Consider the following 23563-nt stretch of genomic DNA (forward strand, 5'->3'; position numbering starts at 1 on the left):
ATTATCTCACAGTATCCTCATTGTGTATGAATTTTTTTTTATTTGCGTCATTTCCCGCCGTATGTCGACGAGAGAAGTAACGTAGCTGTTAACAATCAATTTGTGGCAATTTCAGAGTGTTTTGCGTGTGCTTGCTATGGATATATACAGCGATTTATTTACAAGTTCAGTGCTTATAACTTCAAAATCAGTTGAACAGAGTGAAAAATTAAGTAATTTCAAAGTCATATCTTGGATACGGGGTAACCAATTTTTACTTTTGTTTACCGGGGGGGGGGGGTCATTTTTCTATGGGGGTCATTTTTCTTCATATTTATTATGAAGAAAAATAACCCCTGGGTCTTTTTTCTTCAGAAAAATCCAATTATTCTTCAGCTAGGGGGGTCATTATTCTACGTAGAAAAATGACCCCCGGTCATTATTCTACGGGGGTCATTATTCTTCATTACACCGCCATTAAATATTTTGTCGCGCAAAGCTTGCGAAATAATCGGGCAACTTTGACATTTCAAGAATTAAAAAAAAAATTATTTACCAAAGATTTTGATATTTAATGACATGAATTTATCTTTTACAATGATACCATCAAAATATTTTGATAAATAAAACAATAAATTACGTGTTATCGGAGCCGTAACAGTCAACAACGAAAAGTGCGTTAAAGTGCGTGATTGCGGGGAAAAGGTATATGCGTCAAAATGCGTGATTGTGGGGCAACGGTATATGCGTTAAAGTGCGTTACTGCGGGGAAGGGGGTTAAAGTCATTAAAAGAATGTTAGAAGTAATTTGTAATAGATCTATTTCTTAACTTACAGTTGCTGTTCGTTGTATTTTATTGAAACTATCATGGAAAATATGCAATATCTTAACATGCATCGCATGTTTATGTACATGATGAAAAAATATCTTATGAACGGCATATGTGTATTAAATGCTATGTTTTTGAAAACTTATTAATTTCAGAATTCAACTATTTTTTTTATTTCCCTGAATAATCATTGGATATTAATTTCTCGCATTATCACCGGTGTGAGATCGGTTTGTCCGGTGTGAGACAGCAGTGTGAGATTTTTCTGTCTTACACTGTGTATTACTACGCCGTTTTAAAACGTAAACAAATGTAGTATGCTGTAGGGAAATGTAAAATGGTGCATTGAGATTATCCATTAAGTAATTGTGTTGCTTAATTAATTACAATTTATCATATTTTTAATTAAAAAACTGTCGTATGCTCTCATTTTGACTTGCACTATTTGAAGCAGGCGGAGGGATATACCGAAAGTAATCTTCTGAACGTCATAACAGAAAGTTGTCAAACATCATTTTTTAAGGTAATATAATGCGAGAAAAATAATCATTCATTATATACTCGTGTGGGATAGTGAAATTCCACCTCGGGGCCAAGATTCACGGTCTAGGACTCGGCAAAGCCTCGTCCTAGACCGTGAATATTGTCCCCTTGGTGGAATTTCACTATCTTACACTCGTAATAATGAATGATCCTAGTCCCTAGCCTTGCAGACATCAGGTGCCAATTATGTTTTTCTCCCATCTTCCAGTTTCAATTTTTTTGTTATTACTTGATGACAACAAAATTAATCTTATTGCAGAAAACAAAAACAAACCCCAACGCGGATTTTAAAGAGAGGAAATTCATTTACTTACATTGTTTATGTTCTCCATAAAACTTTTACTTAGATTAATGTTTCTGAATAAATGCTAAATATAAAAAGCCAATATGAAATATCCATATAATTTTAATTCGTATCATTAATACTCCGGTTCAGTATATTCCATTTATTTATTTTTGTTACAAGATCGTTTTCATTAAAAATGCCGATCAATAACTGTAAAGTAATGCAGTTCAACAATAAATGACAAAACTTGATCTACATTTAAGTAACTAAAGATATCATAGCAATAATAAAATTTATCACTCATATTTAAAACATAATCATTACGGTTTGAAATGGTTTCTGAATCAGACTTCTGGAGTAATATAGAACAGAGGATGATTTCTATCTCCATTACTTATTCTTTGAAAGTCTCTTTCAGGTGAGGACAGGCAGTTCTCCCAAACTTGTAAACAAGTAGCACAGTGCAAGGAAGCATATTAAGTTACGCTTAATGTCTATATCAAAATTCCTTTTATATGCCTGAATAAAAAAAGTCAAAACTGAGAAGGAACATTGATTAAGACTAGAACCAATCACACATCAACCTTATCATTTCAATACACTGACAATTATTGTAAATTATATATGTGTATAACAGACGGCAATGTAGGTCGACAAATTATGAAAACCTCATCAATTATCAAGATAAATGTACATCTATTCTTCCCATGCGCGGATCCAGAAAATTTTTCCAGGGGGGGGGGGGGGGGTCCGAAGGATAATTGTGTTTGCCAGGGGGGTCCGAGGCATATTTTCGCGATAATTTTACTATGTAAATTTAATAAATTTTCATTTTCCAGGGGGGGTCGGGACCCCCCCGACCCCCCCTCTAGATCCGCGCATGCTTCCTATATATAGACAGTTCTCTCTCTCTCTCTCTCTCTCTCTCTCTCTCTCTCTCTCTCTCTCTCTCTCTCTCTCTCTGCTGAATACAGATTTACATGTATTTTATTCACAGCTAACATTTTTTTCACAAACAAAACATATGAATAACATATATATTGTCATCCAGTTTATAAAACCATATATAAATAAAGAAGTCCTGTAATAGCACTAGAAGATGGTCCTATAATCAGCCGTCGTTAAACCCTGAAGTAATACCGAACGGGCGGACAGGCAATGTCCTCATTTCCTTCTAAATTAATAATCAGGTCCATATACAGCTGTCCTGAAGAAGGTTTTAACAACTTAACCATTCTACAACAGAAAGGCATCATTAGTGATTACTATTGTAAATGTATAACAAATGTTACATGTAGTAATTGCGAAGTTATAATTCTCATGATTTAATACAACACAGCTGAATAATTGAATTAAGTACTCGTGTAAACTAAGGAATTTACATGTATAGTACTTGTTCTATACTCACTGTTGTGGCAGACGTTTTTTTGTGGCCTGGCATAAATGGTACATACACCATCTTCACTCCGTGACTGACCATGGTGACCTCTAACCCGTATTTATCCTGGAGGTTGGAAAAATAATGAACTATTATCAATAAATCAATTATCATCTAAACCTTTGATTTATTACAAAACTACTTTTTTGAGATTTACTGTCTTTGAAAAAATTCTCATTCTCCATCACTTCAAGAGATATTAGCTACCTTAAAGTATTGAAGGAATTGCTGGAGTGTAAAATCGGCTGTTCCGTGAACCTCCCACCGGTCCCACATGGTTGTTGTCAGTCCCTCTCTGAAATTCAACAGAATTTGTTACGTTTTATGAAAAATAATGTTTTCATTGAAGGATTATTTTAAATAAGATTCATAGTGAACTGTTATAAAAACACAAACCAGAGACAAGCAAATAATTAAAGTACATTGTAATAATAAAGACATTTCATTATTTGCCTCAAGTGCAATTTTTAAAAACCAGATCATAAGCATATACTGGTCTGCAATAGACATTTTTTTTTCAATTCTTAATCACTTTTTCTGGCCCAAGATATTTCAAAATTACATTCAATTCTTGTTGAAATCTGATAAATATACAGTAAAACATTTAAAAAATAGATTACATGTATAACTGTCCATAATGAAAAGGTATACATCATTCTAGCAGTGTAACATAGTTACTTTATCACAGTTTTCTCCACCTGTCCTGGCTCAGACAGTACAATTACTGGAAGAGCAAGGTTGAGGAAGGCATTCTTATACACCTCCAGGGGTATTTTGTCCAACAGCTTAATCAGCTCTATGGTGACCTGAAACAAAATACAGTACTGATCAGACCCAACCTAACAGAAAGTAAACCCCAACTAAACCCTGGGTTTACTTTCTGGGTTTACTCTGGGTTTACTAGAGTGGAACAAGAGTAAACCCAGAGTAAACCCCCAAGTAAACCCAGAGTGGACACAGAGAGTAAACCCCGATCAGAAGAATACCCCGAAAGCAGACGCTACATGTGTATTCGGAATATACAAGGGGCAGGAATTACAGGCAGTAGGATGATAAGATAAAATACAGGTCTGCTTCACACTTCAGTGCGTATAGTTGACTCCAAAAGCAATTTTCGAGTAAACCCAAAGTAAACCTCGAGTAAAACTGAAGTAAACCCCGAGTGGACCCAAATTTTCAAAAAGTAAACCCAAAGTAAACCCAGAAAGTAAACCCGGGGTTTAGTTGGGGTTTACTCTGGTGTTAGGTTGGGTCTGATCGGTACTGTAGATATATTCTGTAACTAGACAACATTGAGATGGTGACCAGGATGAAAAGAATATCAGAGAATTTTGCTTTGACCTCGACCTATCACTTAAAAATTGTCCAGCTTGCATAGAACTTGTAATTCAATTTCCCTTTCATTACCCATTACATACAGGCATTTTTGTTCAATCTGAGCAAGATCAAGCAAATGGGAAATTATCTATTGTGTAAAACTGATTATAAAGAGATCCCCTATGACCTTCACATTGACCTAGTTTAAGGTCACTGTATGCCATTGACCAAAAAGCTGTGTCAGTAAAGTATTAACCAAATAGGGCTAAGTGGAGAGCATAATATGCTCTTAAAAAAGGATTCTTGTGTGATCCAATATGACCTTGACACATCATTTAAGGTCCCTGCATACCTTTTAATCAAAGACACCATGTGGGTAAAATATGAGTCAGACTGTAGCAAAGGGAGAAAAGACATGCTGCCGACAAGGATTGTCCATATTATTCTGCTATAACCTTCACATTTGACCTTAAGAATTGGTTCAAAGTCACTACACACCCTTTACTGAAAAACTGTGTTTATGTGAAATATGAGCCAAATACGGCTAAGTGGAAAGTATATATGCTCTGAATAAAGGATCTTTGCGTGGTCCGATATGACATTCTTCCTTGATCTACAAATTTCAATCATGGTCACACCCTTTGACCATAGACACTCTGTGAGTGAAGTATGAGCCAGATTGGACAAAGAGGAGAGAAGATATGCCCCAGATTAAGATATCACATATAATTCTGCTATGACATTAAACTTAGACCTAGAAAACATGGTTTTAGGTCACTGCACAACCTTTAGCCAAAGGCACTTTGTGGGTGAAGCATGGGCCAGATTGGGCCAAGGGGGGAGAATACCAGGTATATGCTATGGATGAGCGATCTTAGACAAATGGACAGATGGATGGAAAGACAGATGGATACAGGCTGATCGCTATAGGATGCTGCAAGAGAGAAGCCTTTAGGCTATTGAACATTTCAGTTTATTTAGCTCTTTGATGATCTGAAGCAAAAATAGACATATTCTGTAATAATCATTTCAGTTCAATTGACTCAATAGTGGCCTGAAGCAAATAACATGTTTCATAAAAATTCATTTCTATTAGGTTTTTTCCTCAATAGACTAACTGACATTTTGATGATATCTTACTGCGGTCACATGACAGAAATACTGACCAATCCATTGACGGTCGCCGTGGTGGTGGCTATGGCAGGAACAATTCTACCAGCTATTCTCTTGGCTTGAAGTCTGTCAATGCTCTCAATGTTGTACATAGCTCCTCGTAAGTTCTACAATTGAAGTCAATGATGTAGTTATATGTGTGTAATGGTATATATGTACACATGTTTATATTATTCAATCAATCCTGACTCTACCTAATACAAGGAATATCTGATTGAAAAATAAAATGAATAAAATCAAGTGACAAATTGTAATATCGATGGCTCTGTATACATCAGAAAGTAAGTTGCACATCATTCATAACTCTGATCTTTAAACACATAATAATAATCACAAGTCACGAATGATTTACATTTCCATTAAAACAAATTTTAACTTCACAAGCAATATTTTGTAATATACAAAATTAATACATAAAAATGAGGTGTTATCATGGCAACTAATTACATAAATGTCATGAAAAGAATATTTTTTTAAGAAGCATGTTTGCTGTTGAGTTGACACTGACCGCTGCTGTAGATATAAAGTCAATGTGTCCATTGGTGTCATCATCTTTCTGTTGGATTGCTCAATATGGTATTCAATTTGGTCAGCAAGGTATCACATCAGGTTTAAATCTTAGGTCCTGTGGTTACTCAAGTGTAGATTGTTATTTTGCACTCAACCCATTCATTTTACACAAAGAAAAGCTCTAGAACACTCCCTCCTATTGTAAGCTATTCTATTCATAGACGTTTAAAAAGAATGTTCACCTGGACAGCACTGGACTCTATAGAGCATCAATTCTGCTTGGAGTAATTCTAATAGTTTTTTTGTGCTGACTGCTAAATTAGTTCAGACTTTTAAAGCAGTAATGTAGGATAACAGAAAGAAACAAAAAGGCCCAAAACGTGCAAATGTTAACCAGATTAACTCACTTTATTGCTGTCATACCTGAGTAATCACATGACCTAGATTTCAACCTAATGTGATACCTTGCTGACCAAATTGAATACCCTATTGATCAATCAGCAAGCTTTTGAAAACTCTACTGGTATTCTGTAATTCGCTGTAATGATTCATTGGACTCAGCACTGAAATTATACACAGGAACTTAATTAGACAATGGACTCAGCACTGAAATTATACACAGGAACTTAATGATTCATTGGACTCAGCACTGAAATTATACACAGGAACTTAATGATTCATTGGACTCAGCACTGAAATTATACATAGGAACTTAATGATTCATTAGACTCAGCACTGAAATTATACACAGGAACTTAATGATTCATTGGACTCAGCACTGAAATTATACACAGGAACTTAATGATTCATTGGACATAGCACTGAAATTATACACAGGAACTTAATTAGACAATGGACTTAGCACTGAAATTATACACAGGAACTTAATGATTCATTGGACTTGGCACTGAAATTATACACAGGAACTTAATGATTCATTGGACTCAGCACTGAAATTATACACAGGAACTTAATGATTCATTGGACTCAGCACTGAAATTATGCACAGGAACTTAATTAGACAATGGACTCAGCACTGAAATTATACACAGGAACTTAATGATTCATTGGACTCAGCACTGAAATTATACACAGGAACTTCATTAGACAATGGACTCAGCACTGAAATTATACACAGGAACTTAATGATTCATTGGACTCAGCACTGAAATTATACACAGGAACTCAATGATTCATTGGACTCGGCACTGAAAATATACACAGGAACTTAATGATTCATTGGACTCAGCATTAAAATTATACACAGGAACTTAATGATTAATTGGACTCAGCACTGAAATTATACACAGGAACTTAATTATTCATTGAACTCAGCACTGAAATTATACACAGGAACTTCATTAGACAATGGACTCAGCACTGAAATTATACACAGGAACTTAATGATTCATTGGACTCAGCACTGAAATTATACACAGGAACTTCATTAGACAATGGACTCGGCACTGAAAATATACACAGGAACTTAATGATTCATTGGACTCAGCGTTAAAATTATACACAGGAACTTAATGATTCATTGGACTCAGCACTGAAATTATACACAAGAACTTAATTATTCATTGAACTCAGCACTGAAATTATACACAGGAACTTAATGATCCATTGGATTCAGCACTGAAAATATACACAGGAACTTAATGATTCATTGGACTCAGCATTAAAATTATACACAGGAACTTAATGATTCATTGGACTCAGCACTGAAATTATACACAGGAACTTAATGATTCATTGGACTCAGCACTGAAATTATACACAGGAACTTCATAAGACAATGGACTCAGCACTGAAATTATACACAGGAACTTAATGATTCATTGGACTCAGCACTGAAATTATACACAGGAACTTAATGAGACAATGGACTCAGCACTGAAATTATACACAGGAACTTAATGATTCATTTGACTAAGCACTGAAATTATACAAAGGAACTTAATGATTCATTGGACTCAGCACTGAAACTATACACAAGAACTTATTAGACAATAAGATGGTATGTAATCTAATCTTTTAAAATCTAATTAGAATCATGTACATGTACTCATATAGCATAAAAGATTCTTGAATAAGAATGATAATATCTTTTCATATGTGTTTACTTTCATCAAGTGACATGGAGACAAACTCACCGTGTGTGACCTTGTCCTCATTTAGTGATGCCTGCAGGCGATTAGCGGCGTCCTTTTAAATCATCTCCACTTCCTGTTGTGTCGTCCATTGGTTTAGAGACAGATTCATCGGTCAGAATTCTCTATAGCAGAAAAAAACTACATTTAAAAGAATATCTGAAAATTCTGTCTTAAAAATTCAACAAAGACTTTAATTTTACATCAGACAATAAATAATGATGATAGAATATCATATATATATATATATATATATATATATATATATATATATATATATATATATATATATATATATATAAATTTGTCTTACAGATTATAATTATCTAATTTCTTATGTTCTATACGACAATCTTTCAATATAATCAGTGATTAGTAACTTATTAATAATAATCCTGTCAAATGAATTGCTATAACAGAACAACAGTGGGTTGACAGAACTTGCTTTATTTGTTGGTCGGTACTCAGGAATGTCCATGCTTCTATGACTGAGTTTATAGTTGTAAATGATGTATCCTAAAACGCATAAAATCATAATTAAAGACAAGCCCTTGGAGTAATCTATGGATTCTTTTTTCTTATTTACACAATTTATACAACGATGTACACAAGTGAAGGCAGTAGAGGTCTCTTCACACATTTGAAAATCAGAATCACTTTTTAATTTCAAAAATATTCAATTTTTTTTCCAATGAGGCTCTCTAAAAAAACCTCACCTCGGAGCTGACTGGAATGTTGAAGACTCCAGCATAAAGTCGAGCAGTGCTTACAACAAACTGGAAATGTCTGGAATTGAAAACATTGCCAGAATAAAGGGTGTAAGCCTTCTGTCTTACGGATCCAATTGAGGTCAGCTCAAACTTAGTGATGACAAGTCCAGTATTTCTTTCTCAAGCGGTTTTATTAAAGCGTGATCGTATAGTTACAACAATTAAATCTGTTAAACATCATTTTACATGGGTATACATAAGGTTTTACTTATGATGGACAGTTTTGACTAGTTCGGCCAGTATACGACGATCATGAGTGAACATTTAGTGTTCAAAATTAAGATTAATATTTTATTTCTAAATAAAGTAACAAAACCGTCAAAACTGCCAATCAAATAGTCTGGATGCAGGATGTGAGTTTCCGAGTCCTGGGTCTCGGAGTCCCCCACCTAGTATGAGGCATCACTTACTCATAATACGTTCATTCATACACGGCATAAAAGGTTACAAAGGTTAATATATAGAATACACAATACATAAGTCAATATAGAATACTAGAGCTATCGTTGCAGACACAGAATCGTCAAATATGACACTTGTTTTTAAACTCTCAATTTGGATATTATTATGCCCGTATTATTCGCCTGGTTTTATAACATCATTTAGGAATACTACGCAGTGCTACAAGATTCACAGATTTCATTCTGTTAATTATCATTAACACCATTCAGTGCGCAGTACACATAAGTATCATAGTGACCAATATGTAATACTAGCAATTCAAGGTCATAGCATGGCTATCTGTTTACAAGGGTTTGTTTGTTTTTATTGTCATGCACCAAGTCACAAAGTTTGAAAATAGGGAGAGCATTATATATTAAGATGAAATTTGACTTACACAGGGTTTTGAATGTTGAATTCCTGAGGAATCGGAGGCCGTTTAGGAGATTGCCAAAATAGAGCTAAAAAAATTCAACAAAGCATATAAAGATGGAGGATGTATGTATAATTTTCAGGAATGTAGAACAACAGGTGGTAATACAACATTGGCTTTTATTCTGTGGTATACAAGCACAGATGAAATTAATAGATTCTGATCATTTTCTTTCGCTTTTTTCATAGAACTGTGACTATATCTGATTCAAAATATTGTTGTATGATTTCAGCGATTGATGCCTCTGTTCTTATTCTTCAAAAAAATATGTAGAGTCAAATTTGTGATGCCCAGTAAAAATTGATTCCCCTAATTAAGTAGCATTTCATTCTTTTATTAATAAATGTACAAATACAACTAAGGATAAATCAATTAAAGGGACATCACGTGTTGATTTCAAACTTATTTTGACCTCATCATTCACTTAATTAAAATGGAATCTTACAGCCATCTTGCATCTTTGTGTCCAGAGGAAACACATGAAGGAGATGTTTTGCCTGAAAACCCAAAAAATTAAGAATTGGTAAATTTAATTAAGTTAAAGTAACGATTTCCATTTTGAACTTTTTTCTTTTTTTAATTTGAATTTCCTATTTGAATTGATAGAGAAATGAAATCTATTTCATAAATACAATACCTTGTGGTTAAAGTATTTCTGAAACTTGAGGCGAGCTAGCTGTACACATAGGCACCAGGTGGCCCTCCTGTTGGCGGCCATTTTGCTAACCTGGACAGCGCCATCTAGTGATTGTCCATTCTTCAATTTCTAAATATATATAATAAATAATATCAAAATATTACACTAATAAAAACAAATACAAAGAGTGTGAACAAATTCTTGCAAAAATGACTTGCATATCATTAACTTTTTGGGAAATGGGGACTTATTTTCATTTAGTTTTGCTGAAACTAATGCATATGGCAGTAATAATGTAATGTCAAACAAACATTAAAATCTGTTAAGCTGGTGCATACTTGTTGCTGAACAATTATAGAATCTCTAAAATTATAACAAAAAATTGTTTTATTGCTAAAATCATAAAAAATTTTTTTTACAAAATTGCTAAAATAACAGAGAAAAGTTAGACATACCCAGATCGCTCACAATTCTGAAAAGTAATATCTGCCTAAATAACCAGCTCTGTGGACTGTACATGTAATAACTATTTGAAAACTTTTATATGTTAACTAATTAAAAACTAAGCCAAAACATATAATCAAAATACATTTATAAAGTTAAGTTACAATTTTTCTACACATACTTGAATAACTTCAGTCACTTGTCCATTCTGTTTCCAAAATTTATTGAACAAGTCGGGCTTAACGGCAAAGGAGCTCTCAAACTGAAATACAGGGGTAAAAAATACAGTATTTATTTTAAAAAGTTCAACATTTTTCAAAATAGTATTCAGTGAATAAACATCCACAAAGTATTCTTCCCTATATTTCTTAAGAAATGAATTTTGTAGATAATTTTGTTGCCATAACAATCATGTTTTATTTTTATCCTGTTATAATGAGTTCAAATGAGCCAATATCATGGCATTTTCAAGTATCAAAAGTCAATATATGCATTGTATAGTTTGAACTTTGATAAAATAATGTTAGTATAGTTTTACTTACTTTAAATGAAAATTTAAGAGAGATGTATATATACACAATGAATTACTTCATTATCTATGCAGAAAAAACATTACCCTGAATCCCGATTGCTGAATGTTAATCAATTAAATAATTGTATCTTCACAGGGAAAATGAAACAAGAAAGCTTTAAATGTCATTTCATCTTTTAGAAAGGCAGAAAAGCTGATTAGCCATTCTAGAGTGGATGCATTATTTGTATCAGATTACCATAACTCAGGGTGTATATTGGCCATGGGTGTTTTATTGGTACCTTGTCTCGCGCCCACTGTATGCAGTGTTCAATATTAGCAGGAAATGACTTCAAGGTGCAGTAGGGAACACTCTCGTCACTCGGGTCACTCTGTTCAACGAAACCAGGAAAAGCTGTTTATAAACTATAGCTCATCCTATTCTTTAAACTTTTGATTAAACCAAGCATAAATTTCCTGTTACTTTTTTAAACGAAGAGGATTATTCTTTTAAATTAAAAAACCCAAGAGAAACAATAACTTTATTACTGCTCAGGCCAGCATTTTTTTATTTTTATGTTTACAAACCCACCGCTCGGTTTTCTGAGTTTTTAGAAAAAAAATAAAATTACAAAAAAGATCTTTTTTTTCTTCCCGACAGCAAATGTTTCCTAGTAGGAAAAGTGTATCGTCATTGTTATCACAGAGGTATAAAATCTGCTCTTTTTGAGTCATGATAGCCTAAAAATTTCTTACGCATCTTTTTCTCATTCTTCAGAGAAGCTTCTACAAACACTCTGCTGTAAGTTTCATACTTTGAAGTTTTACCGACAGTGTTGACCAGTGGCTAGACGAGATAGTCACACCTCACTGAACACGGCTTCGATAGTTACCTGTGCAGCTGTTTTCGAGTACATCACTGTAAAATGATTCCCTTTCTTTTTGTGTTGAATTGGCATATGTATTCATTGGCTTTTTTTAAAATTTATTTTACAGAGAGAGAGAGAGAGAGAGAGAGATGTATTAGAGATATTATAAATTTCTGCAGTAACTATTCTCATGAACACATTTTAAAGTGACCTGCCTAGTGAATTTAAAAAAAATCATATTATTGTTTGTGTATTTTCCGTTATTTTCAATTAAAATTTACCATTACATAATTAATTGCATAGTTGTACTTTGTACATGGAAATTCAGGATAAAATACATGCACACATATAGTTGCAGTGATGTTATAGAGTTAGCTGCAGGTCTGTATCTCCCGGTCTGAAAAAACTTGGATGGATCCAAGTCGTCCATCCAAATTTTTTCAGACCAGGAGCTACAGACCTGCAGCTATTATAGAGTCTGTTCACATTCACAATGTTATGTTTGAGTTTTCTCACATATAAACACCCAAACCAATTTTGTAAATAAAATGTGAGAGATCAATGAAGTTGAATATTTTTTAACTGCAGAAAACATTAAAGTAATAAATATTTTGTATATTAATAATCATATACTAGTATCATACAGGAGAAAACATTATGACTTTATGTACATAAAATATAGGTTTTTTAAAAAAAATGAAATGTTGACATGTCCGACAATAGTCTGACTAGTGACTTTGAATCTTGGGCTAGTAATTTTGTGGCCAAATTTTGTAATTGCACACCCCTGACGTTGCTATATGTACATGTAATATCAAAGCTGTATGTCTAATATTCTATTGTACTATTTCAGTGATATGTTACACAGATGACATACTTTTCTCATGCTACACTTGATGCAGTTACACACCACTATCATGAAGTTGTCATTCATTATATTATTAGAATAAAGATGATGTCATGAAAGTTTTTTTTTTCTCCTACAGAACTTTACAATTTTGTGGTTCGTAAACCTAAAAATAAAAAAAAAACTGTTGATCAAAAGAGATTTTTATTTTTTTTTTTATTTCCTCCTCCTACGGAACTTTATCATTTTGTTGTTTGTAAACCTAAAAATAAAAAAATGCTGGTCTCATCCTACTTTTTTTATTTTTGGAAAACGTGTTGTAGATTTCCTGATCATTCTCTTCAACGAAACCAATAAAAACTATTTCTGAACTATAAACTGTCTCATTGTTTGAAATGCTTGAACAGAGAATGTATTGATTTTTATGATAAACTAGAAATTAATACGTGTAGATAACCTGACTGCTGTAGGACTCAGTGAGATGAGGTATGATGACCTGTACGTGACCTTTAGTTCCCAGGGTTCCACTCTCCAACAACGCTCTTTGATTGGTCACACACCGACTATATGTACACCAGTAAGTATGTTTAATAAGGGATAAGTAAACCTGATTCAAACCTTAAATTATGCCTTACAGACAATGTGAATGCAAAATAGACAAATGACAATAATCATTACTAAAAGCATTATAGATGAAAGCTGATAAGCTAGATATTTACAATTGTGTATTTGATATGAAAAGAGATGTATTACATGTATAATTTTGGTCTCGGGTTCACATTATTTTTATTCACTGAATTTACATACTGAGTATGTTTTCTCTAAATTTGAATGAACAAAACAAAGGTTGCCCTTAAAATCAAATAATAACTTTAAGTTTGGCAAATGTATGTAGTTACAGCCAATACGCTTTATATTCACCTGTCCACATAGCGTCGAGCCTCGATATTGTCAAGGGCATTCACCACAACATCCTGGTTCTCAAAGAAGGCGTCGTTATAAAACCTGTCTTCTGTCTGTGGACACACTAAAAACCAAACAACAAATCATGGTGCCTTGTTCTTTTATTTTGTCACATTCATACGAATTGAAACAGAAAATGTTTTTTGAAAAAAGGAGAAAAACCCTAATGTTATAACATTCACTAGATCCTGTGTAGGCTTCATAGAATGGCAACACAATAAGTTAGGACTACTAACTTAAATAACATAAAGCATATGTTTATATAGGTACTCGAAGTGTAAACTGACAGTAATAAACATTAGGTCTATAAACTTATTTAATGAATATACACGTAACTATAAAGCATTATGTTAAGGTATAAACTGACAGTAATAAGTTTACTTGTACCTTTCTGTTGTTGTGCCTCTATATTCAGCTCTACAAGTAAAAACATGTAACATTTTAAAATCCATCAAAATGATAGTTGCTATTAAGCCATACACTTGTCTATTTGTATTCTAGCGTTAATTACATTGTTCAGTGAGGAACAAAGTGATTACTTCTAGTTATAAAACCTGAGTTGTATATCATCATGAATATCATGCCTCGGCTTTTAACTGAAGTTGTTGAATTGTTAGTAGAGGGTTTCTTGTATGTACATACCAGTAGATATGGTTTTATTTCTACCTTTCACACCTGAATGATAATCATTATGATATATATTTACCTAGATTTATCTGCAGAACAGCAACAGCTGCAGTGGTACTTTTGGGTTTCTAAAACAGAGAAAAACACTCCATTTCTTAACACTTACATATGTAATTTAGTACAAAGTAACAAATTTAAAGACATCTGACTTCTTCAGTAGCTAGGTTCTTAAGCTGTAAAGTTTCTTCTCATGCCCCTGATATAGTAAAACAGTAAATATTGATACAACCAAGGAAGGAATTTAATAAGGGGCTTCAGCGGGCAAATTTCTAATTTCATAATTGAAAAAATTTAATTTTAGAAATATTTCTAAAAAAGCCTCTTAAAATGATCTTTACTTCAAAATAACTGAAAGCTGGGTTTGGTCTTTCTGTAAACATGGTAAAAATCTTCAACTGTAATCTTGGGAATGTAGCTGCAATAAGCGACGGAACGTTTACTCTAAATTCCTAAATAATAATGGCCAGGTTAATATTGTTTTTTAATAAAGGAAAAAAAAATTCATCCTTCAAAAATGTTTCCTTTTATCGGGCATTAAGAGACAAACTAAATAGGGCATTGAGACATAAAAAGATGAACAACAATAAACTAAACTTTCTGCCATGGTAATTTCAAACTGTACCTGTATATCAGAAGGTCTGAACAGAAACTGACGGTTGAGGTTGGATTTTTCAATCAGATCGTTGTCTGTAATGGTAATCTACAACGACCAAATATTATACATAAACACGTAAAGAAACAACATTGTATACACATGCTAACAGACAAAACACAAGTTCTTCAGTCTATCTTTAGACAAAAAGGCCCACAGGCCTCATGACTCACTGCAGATTTTCTTTCTAAATTTGCATTTAATCTTTTTTATTTACTGTCAGAATACTAAAAGTCATTATTCGATTCTGTTAAACTGTTAACGCACACTGGACAATGGACAGAGAACAATTGTAAAAGGTCACCACAGTGACTATAAGGTTACATGGAATTGGTCAATTTAACTGAGAGAGAATATAAATCAATTAAAACTATCAAATCTGAATTCTGATGTAACTTTTGTCATGCAATCAATATCTTATGATCTATTTTTAGAATACTTACACATCCTCTGTCTTTCTGGCCTATCCCCAGCAGAGCGTAATTCTTCAACATTTCACACCCAATAGCACCGCATCCCACCTACAAAATAATAACATAGTTCATTCACTATTTGAAACATATTATAACATCAATTCCTACAAAATAAAAATGTGTTTTATGTAAAAATGGGACATGCCAATCACATCTTAAACAAGAGGCCAATTGGCCTTAACGGTCACCTGAGTAGCATATATCCCATACACAAACTTGTCATGGAGTCTCATATATGCATCTAATTAATTAGGTTTCATACTGGAGTAGAAAAATTATAAATTTGTAATGACGACCACGTTTCAAAAAGAACTGTGAAACCTATTATTTTGGTGAAAAACTAAAAGATCTGGTCTACAAAATCATGAATTCAGTTTTCCTTTCAGGTGTGTGGGAGTAAAGAAAATAATTTTTTAACGTTATATGCATTAACATCTATACATCCATTTTGGCCCTGCCCTAGAGTCAAAACCCATCCTTGAGGGGACATGAAAATTAAAATTTCAGTAGAGGACTTCCTGGTAAACATAATCATTAGTCAGTTTTTTTATACAGATGTGTGAGAATAGAGAAGAAAATGTTTAAACATTATATGCATTAACACTATATTGCCATATTGCGCCCCCCCCCTTCATGTTTTGAACCCCTGACTCAGGGGCCATGAATTTAACAATTTAGGTCAAGGAGATTGTGGATATCATAACCATGTATTCATTTTTTTGCCCACATGTGTGGGAGTAGAGAAGATTTTTTAAGATTTAAAACATTTTTACTATATGGCCATATTGGCCCAACCCTAGAGCCTGAACACCTGACCCAGGGGTCATGAATTTCACAATTTTGGTAGAGGGCCTCATGGACATCATAACCATGCATTTAATTTTTAACAAATATATATGGGAGTAGAGAAGAAGATTTTCTAAGATTTAATACATTTTTACTATTTGGCCATATTGGCCTCACCCTAGAGCCTGAACCCCTGACCCAGGGGTCATGAATTTCACAATTTTTGTAGAGGGCTTCATGGACATCATAATCATGCATTTAGTTTTTAACAAATATATATGGGGGTAGAGAAGAAGATTTTCTAAGATTTAATACATTTTTACTATTTGGCCATATTGGCCCAACCCTAGGGCCTGAACCCCTGACCAAGGGGTCATGAACTTCACAATTTAGGTTGAGGGCTTCATGGACATCATTCCCATGCATATAGTTGTTGACAAATATATATGATAATAGAGAAGAAGATATTCTAAGATTTAATACATTTTTACTCTATGGCCATATTGGCCCAACCCTAGAGCCTGAACCCCTGACCCAGGGGTCATGAATTTCACAATTTAGGTTGAGGGCTTCATGGACATCATAATCATGCATTTAGTTTTTGACAAATGTATATGGTAGTAGAGAAGAAGATTTTCTAAGATTAAATACATTTCTACCATCCCCATTGGCCCCACCCTAGAGTCAGAACCCCTGACCCAGGGGCCATAAATTTCACAATTTTGATAGAGGGCTTCATGTACAACATAACCATGCATTTAGTTTTTTCCTCACATGCCTGGGAGTAGAGAAGAAGATTTTTGAAAATTTGGTTTTTTTTGCATATTTGGCCCCGCCCGTGGCACCTCAGGGGTGGTAGAGCCATGAATTTCACAATTTAGATTCTTCTTACCATAGAGATGCTTTACACCAAAAATGGTAACGATTGGCCTGGTAGTTTTCAAGAAGAAGTTAAAAATGTAAAATTGTTAACGCACGACGCACGACGCACAGACGCACGACGCACAACGCACGACGACGGACGAAGACCAATTGCAATAGGTCACCTGAGTGACTCAGGTGACCTAAAAATCTACTGATAGTACAAGCATAGAATTCCTGGGTGTGAATTCACTTCAGACAAATGAGATAAGAGTTAAATTACTGCTTATATATATCTTTTAGTAATAACTAGTCTAATAGATTTACAAATAAAGGAGAAAACAAATATTGGACCTGGATTTTACCAAGAGCCTTGAATATTTATTTTACAGTCTCTGTTTTATAGAACAATAACAAAGATGTCTGTATATAAGGTTCGTTATGATAAATTTTTTTGTGACACAGTTACTTTACTTTATTCACATAAGCCCAGAAATATCATTAAACAATAATTATATTAAGTTATTTTAGCAGGAGATAACTCTTAAAATATACATGCATGTACATGTATTCTCCCAAAATAAGTCATAAAAATTCATGTAATTATAACTCAGATAAAAATATTCGGAAACACTTTCTCACCATTCTATAGGAATAAGCTCATGACACTGAATGCTTGGCGAGATAATATACAGAATGAAATTGACCTCTGACTCAGAAAATATCAAGGTCAGGGCTGCGTTCAAGATCGTAGCAGCTAGCCTAGCCACTAGGCCGTAAATATCTTGGTCTATTGAAGAGACCGCTAGGTAAGCCCCTAGGTCTCAGATTCGAAGTTGGAAATATTCAACTAAAGACTAGTTACATCGACATAATTTGTTTATTTCCAGCGGAAATATACATGTTAAAATCCATAATAACTTAAGGGATGAACAAAATATCACTAAGTAAATAGATTTCATATTTGTTACAAAGTGGTAACAAAGGTGGCCATCTTGAATTTGATGCTAAACATAAAATATCTAAGCTACGAATATTTACGTAGCTGCTAGGCTAGCTTACCGTTCAACCACGTAGCCCTACATACTGTGGTTTCATCAATATTCGTTGAATACCAATTTTTGTGGATTTCGTTGTTTAGTTGATCCATGAAATTAAATGTTCATTGAAGTGCAATTTTTATTAACATTTTGTATTGATAGGGTCATTGGCCACGAATTTACGTATCCTTGAAACTGTGATTTTCACTTTATCCTCGAAAATTGATACCCTTGAATATTAATGAAACCACAGTAACAGCTACGATCTTGAACGCAGCCCTGGTCCGCATTCCAATAATAAGTCAATATATTAACATACGTCTGCTCTGGTCAATTGCCAGACGAAGATTGGCAAACTTTGAAGGTAAAACACATAAAACAATATATACAAAACAACCAAATTAAACCTGACACAAACAACCAATAAAAAAAATGTCACAACAACAGATGTTAGTGAAACACTTATACCCCCCCCCCCTCCCTGGGAAACTTCAACAAAGAAAATAAATGTAAACTGCAAATAAGTGGAACTTCTCTACGTCAAAGGGCCATAATTCTGTCAAAATATGGCTCAATCATACCCAATATCGAACTTGACCTAGATATTATCATGATAAACCTGTATACCAAATTTCATTTCAATATATTCATCCACTGCAAACAAAATGAGCAGAATCTGCAAATAACTGGAATTTTTCTACGTCTAAGGGCCATAATTCTGCCGAAAATGGCTTTATGGTATCCAATATCGAACTTGACCTAGATATTATTATGATAAACATGTATACCAAATCTCATTTCAATATGTTCATCCTCTGCAAAAAAAAATGAGTGGAAACTGCAAATAATTGGAATATTTCTACGTCCAATGGCCATAACCCTGTCAAAAATGGCTCTATTGCACCCAATATCAGGGCTGCGTTCATAGTAGCTAGCTTAGCCGCTAGACCGTGTATATCTAGGTCAATTGAACGTACCTCTGGGTTAGCCGCTAGGTCTCAGATTTGAAGTTGGAAATATTCAACTAAAGACTAATTACATCGATAAAGCTTACCGTTCAACCACAGAGCCCTACGTAACAGCTATGATCTTGAACGCAGCCCTGTTCCGCATTTCAATTGTAAGTCAATATATAAACATATGCCTGCTGTGGTCAATGTCCAGACGAAGATTGGCAAACTTTGAAGATAAAACACATAAAACAATATATACAAAACAACCAAATTCAACCTGACACAAACAACCAATGAAAACCAAGTTCACAACAAGAGATGTTTGTGAAACACTTATACCCCCTCCCTGGGAAACTTCCACAAAGAAAATGAATAGTAAACTGCAAATAACTTGAATTTTTCTACTTCCAAGGGCCATAACTCTGTCACAATATGGCTCGATCATATCTAAAATCAAACTTGACCTAGATATTATCATGATAAACCTGTATACCAAATTTCATTTCAGTATGTTCATCCTATGCAAACAAAATGAGCGGAAACTGCAAATAACTCGAATTTTTCTACGTCCAAGGGCCATAACTCTGTCGAAAATGGCTCTTTTGTACCCAATATCGAACGTTACCTAAATATTATCATGATAAACTTGTATACCAAACCTCATTTCAATATGTTAATCCTCTGCAAAGAAAATGAGCGGAAACTGCACATAACTGGAACTTTTCTTCCTCCAAGGGCCATAACTGTGTCAAAAATGACTCGATCGTACCCAATATCGAACTTGCCCTAGATATTATCATGATAAACCTGTATACCAAATTTCATTTCAAAATGTTCATCCTCTGCAAACAAAATGAGCGGAAACTGCAAATAACTGGAATTTGTCTATGCCCAAGGGCCATAACTCTGTCGAAAATGGCTCGATCGTACACAATATCGAACTTGACCTATATATTATCATGACAAACCTGTATACCAAATTTCCTTTCAATATGTTCATCCTCTGCGAAGAAAATGAACGGAAACTGTTGGTGGATTAGTTGACCGACAGACAGACAGCAGCAAAGCCATATGCCCTCCCTTCTTCGAAGGGGGAATAAATATCAACTGGCCAACTCACGATCAAGCACTAGCTGCCCTTAGGAGGTGTATGAATTAAGAGTGGATCTAAATTTACTATGTGTATACTGATTTAGATGTATTTTAATTACAATAACTTTATTTATTTATAAATCAACAATTTTTATACTCTTACATCTATCAGAGTGTTTCAAAATGACACAAGAAAAGTAACTGTTGTGAATCCATGTTCTATTTTTAGCACATTAGAGTTTTATTTTCGAAATGCACTCTAAAATTAACTCATAGACGTAATTAAATTATTTTATTACAGTCATGTATATTAAATTTTGTTTCTTTACCATGTTCAGTTGTAACAAAAATCACTCTAGATATTGGTGTACTTAGTATTCACACCTGACTTGACTTCAGACATTTTTAAATTACAGAATGGCTCTTCAGAAAATGTCTGAGTCAGTGTATGTGGGGATGTGTCACAAGATAGGGACCCCACAAAAGGTGACCTCCAGGAGAGATATAGTGGATATGAAGGAGCTGTTCGACAATCAAAATGGTCGGGGGAGATTCATGGGGAGTGGAAGTCACAGAGAAGGATTTAGATTTAATGATTCAGACATAGACACTATGTTCTGGCTAACTGACCTCCGAGTGGTCTGGGACTTCTCTCAGTCTGAGTATTACAACATACACAAACAGACACTGATTCTCTGTGATAGTTCTGAGAGTCCAGCAGGATTTACGTTACTTTGGTTACCATTGGAGAGAGCTGGACAAGGAGTGTTGTCATCGTGTGTGGAAATGAATGGGGGACTCTATATATCAAGTTCTAAATTCATAGAGAACGCGTGTGCATCAATCGCTCCTGATAGCAGGATACATGGACCATGTAGCAGTGGAACAAGAGGTCCAAAAGAAGTTTCACTAGAATACGATGAGGCTTATTGTTTTGCCAGTGATTTTTGGCCCCCCTCTGCCTCCTCATGGATAGACAGATGTCACTCATGGCCCCCACCTCATGTTGTCAATGACATAGTTAGAAATGAATGTCACTTTGTAGCAATAGGACACAAACTAGGAAATCATGAAGATAAAGAATGGAGAATTTCTTTCTCTCAGGCAGAATACAAACTTGTGTGTTCAATGAATCATACACAGTTCTTAACTTACGGTTTGTTAAAATTGTTCTTAAAGGAAATAATTAACAATGCATTAGGAGATGAAGATAAACTACTGTGTTCCTACCACATGAAAACAGCTGTTTTTTGGGCCATTCAACAAAACACATTACCTCAGTGGTGTCCACAAAATCTCCTGGCCGGTTTCTGGGTCTGCTTCAAACTTCTCCTTAAATGGGTGTATGAAGGAATTAGTCCAAACTTTTTCATTCCAGAAAACAACATGTTTCTGAGCAAAATCCATGGCCAAGCACAAACAAGTCTATTCAGGCGACTGTATGGGTTGTATAAGAAGGGTATAGCATTGTTGCTACACAGTCCCTCCATCAGGTCCTCTATCATAGATGTCCTCTGTAATCCCAGACTCACGGTGTGTACTGATGAACACACTCTGATCTCTGAGGCTGAGTTTGATGTACAATTATTTGGTGAGATACATAGTAATGATGCACTACACCTATCAGACCTACAGCGCTGTATGAAGGTCCTACACACAGTAGAACAGTTGATAGGTTCTCCCCTGTCACAGTATCAAGTTGTAAGTTTACAGAAACATACAGCCACCATCCTTCAGAACACTGCTTTTATATTACACAACATGTGCACAAACACAGGTGTCAACAAACAGGTGTATATTGCAGACAAAATGTCCTGTCACATGCTGAAATTAGCAGCAAGGTGTGGGTGTATTTCTGACATGTTCTACATTGCCATTTATTATTACAAGACATTCAGATACAGGGAAGCTTTATCTGTTATAGAGATGACAAAGGTCAGGTTAGCACAGCCATATCTGATGTATGAGGGACGTGTAGATAGAGAGAGGTATACTGAGGCTGTAGGGGGACAGTCCTGGTCTACAAAGATGAGACAGACTGTAGCAAGGGGTATCCAACTTGACAACACAATCTGTTATATCAGTGAACTTATACCAGAACAACAGTCTGCTCTACAGAAGAGAATGCCTACATTATATATCCCAGTATTTGTAATGTTACACTTCCTAGAGTTCTTGTGTTACAGACACATTGATACAACATTATCACAAGCAGCTTTAGATCATCTACAGGTCCTAGTCCACCAAGATCAGGGATTCTATATACTTGATCTACACAGAGACATCTCCTGGGAGATCCTGGGGATCTGTCAACAGATGGCAGGAAACCTCCAGGCTGCCCTGTACTCATACCAACAGTCACTCAGACATTATCCATTCCATGAAATACAAACTGCTACCACACAGAGAATCCATGAGTTACAATTTTAAGTTCAGTTAAAAATAAAATTAAATCCAGGTGCATATGTACCAGGTATTTACATGAAAGTTTTTAATAGGATCATACAGCTATAAAATTTTGCAAAGAAATACAATTTCTTTTGAGAAGATTAAACATTTCTGCACAGTGGCTGTGAACACTGTCATTGAAATTTTGAACAGTAGTTAGATCACATGATGTGTGTACTGATGATGGTGAGAACACTACAATGGATACGCACACGACATCTTTGTTTTATTTTGATGATATAACCTAGCTGTTGTTTCACTAACCTTGGTATAAACATGTCTGGTGTTGCTGCCTCTTCTTTGTTTATCACATCTCTACAATCCAAGTACAGCTGTAAAATAAATAAAATCACAATAATTATTCTGTGAAGGCTAGCTTATATCTTTAATGAGACACTACAGCCAGTTTTGCACAATAATATACCAT

The 23563-nt window shown here is 34.5% G+C and overlaps 1 protein-coding gene and 1 pseudogene across 1 annotated transcript; one reads left to right on the plus strand and one right to left on the minus strand.

Moving 5' to 3' along the window:
• Nucleotides 1-2393: 2393 nt before the first annotated feature.
• The window catches only part of LOC128176987 (ubiquitin-like modifier-activating enzyme 6), a 31422-nt pseudogene continuing 10252 nt past the window's right edge, over nt 2394-23563 (minus strand).
• On the plus strand, nt 13658-23295 carry LOC128175326 (uncharacterized). The gene is made up of 2 exons (XM_052840860.1): nt 13658-13758; nt 21105-23295. Exon 2 carries the CDS (start codon nt 21106-21108, stop codon nt 23116-23118), a length of 2013 nt encoding a protein of 670 aa, XP_052696820.1. The 5' UTR covers nt 13658-13758; nt 21105; the 3' UTR covers nt 23119-23295.

This window comes from Crassostrea angulata, chromosome 3, assembly GCF_025612915.1.
Source record: "Crassostrea angulata isolate pt1a10 chromosome 3, ASM2561291v2, whole genome shotgun sequence".
Taxonomy (NCBI): domain Eukaryota; kingdom Metazoa; phylum Mollusca; class Bivalvia; order Ostreida; family Ostreidae; genus Magallana; species Magallana angulata.

What these genes read in the sequence shown, in the direction of transcription:
- LOC128175326 (XM_052840860.1), top strand. Translation starts at nt 21,106, where the DNA reads ATGGCTCTTCAGAAAATGTCTGAGTCAGTGTATGTGGGGATGTGTCAC.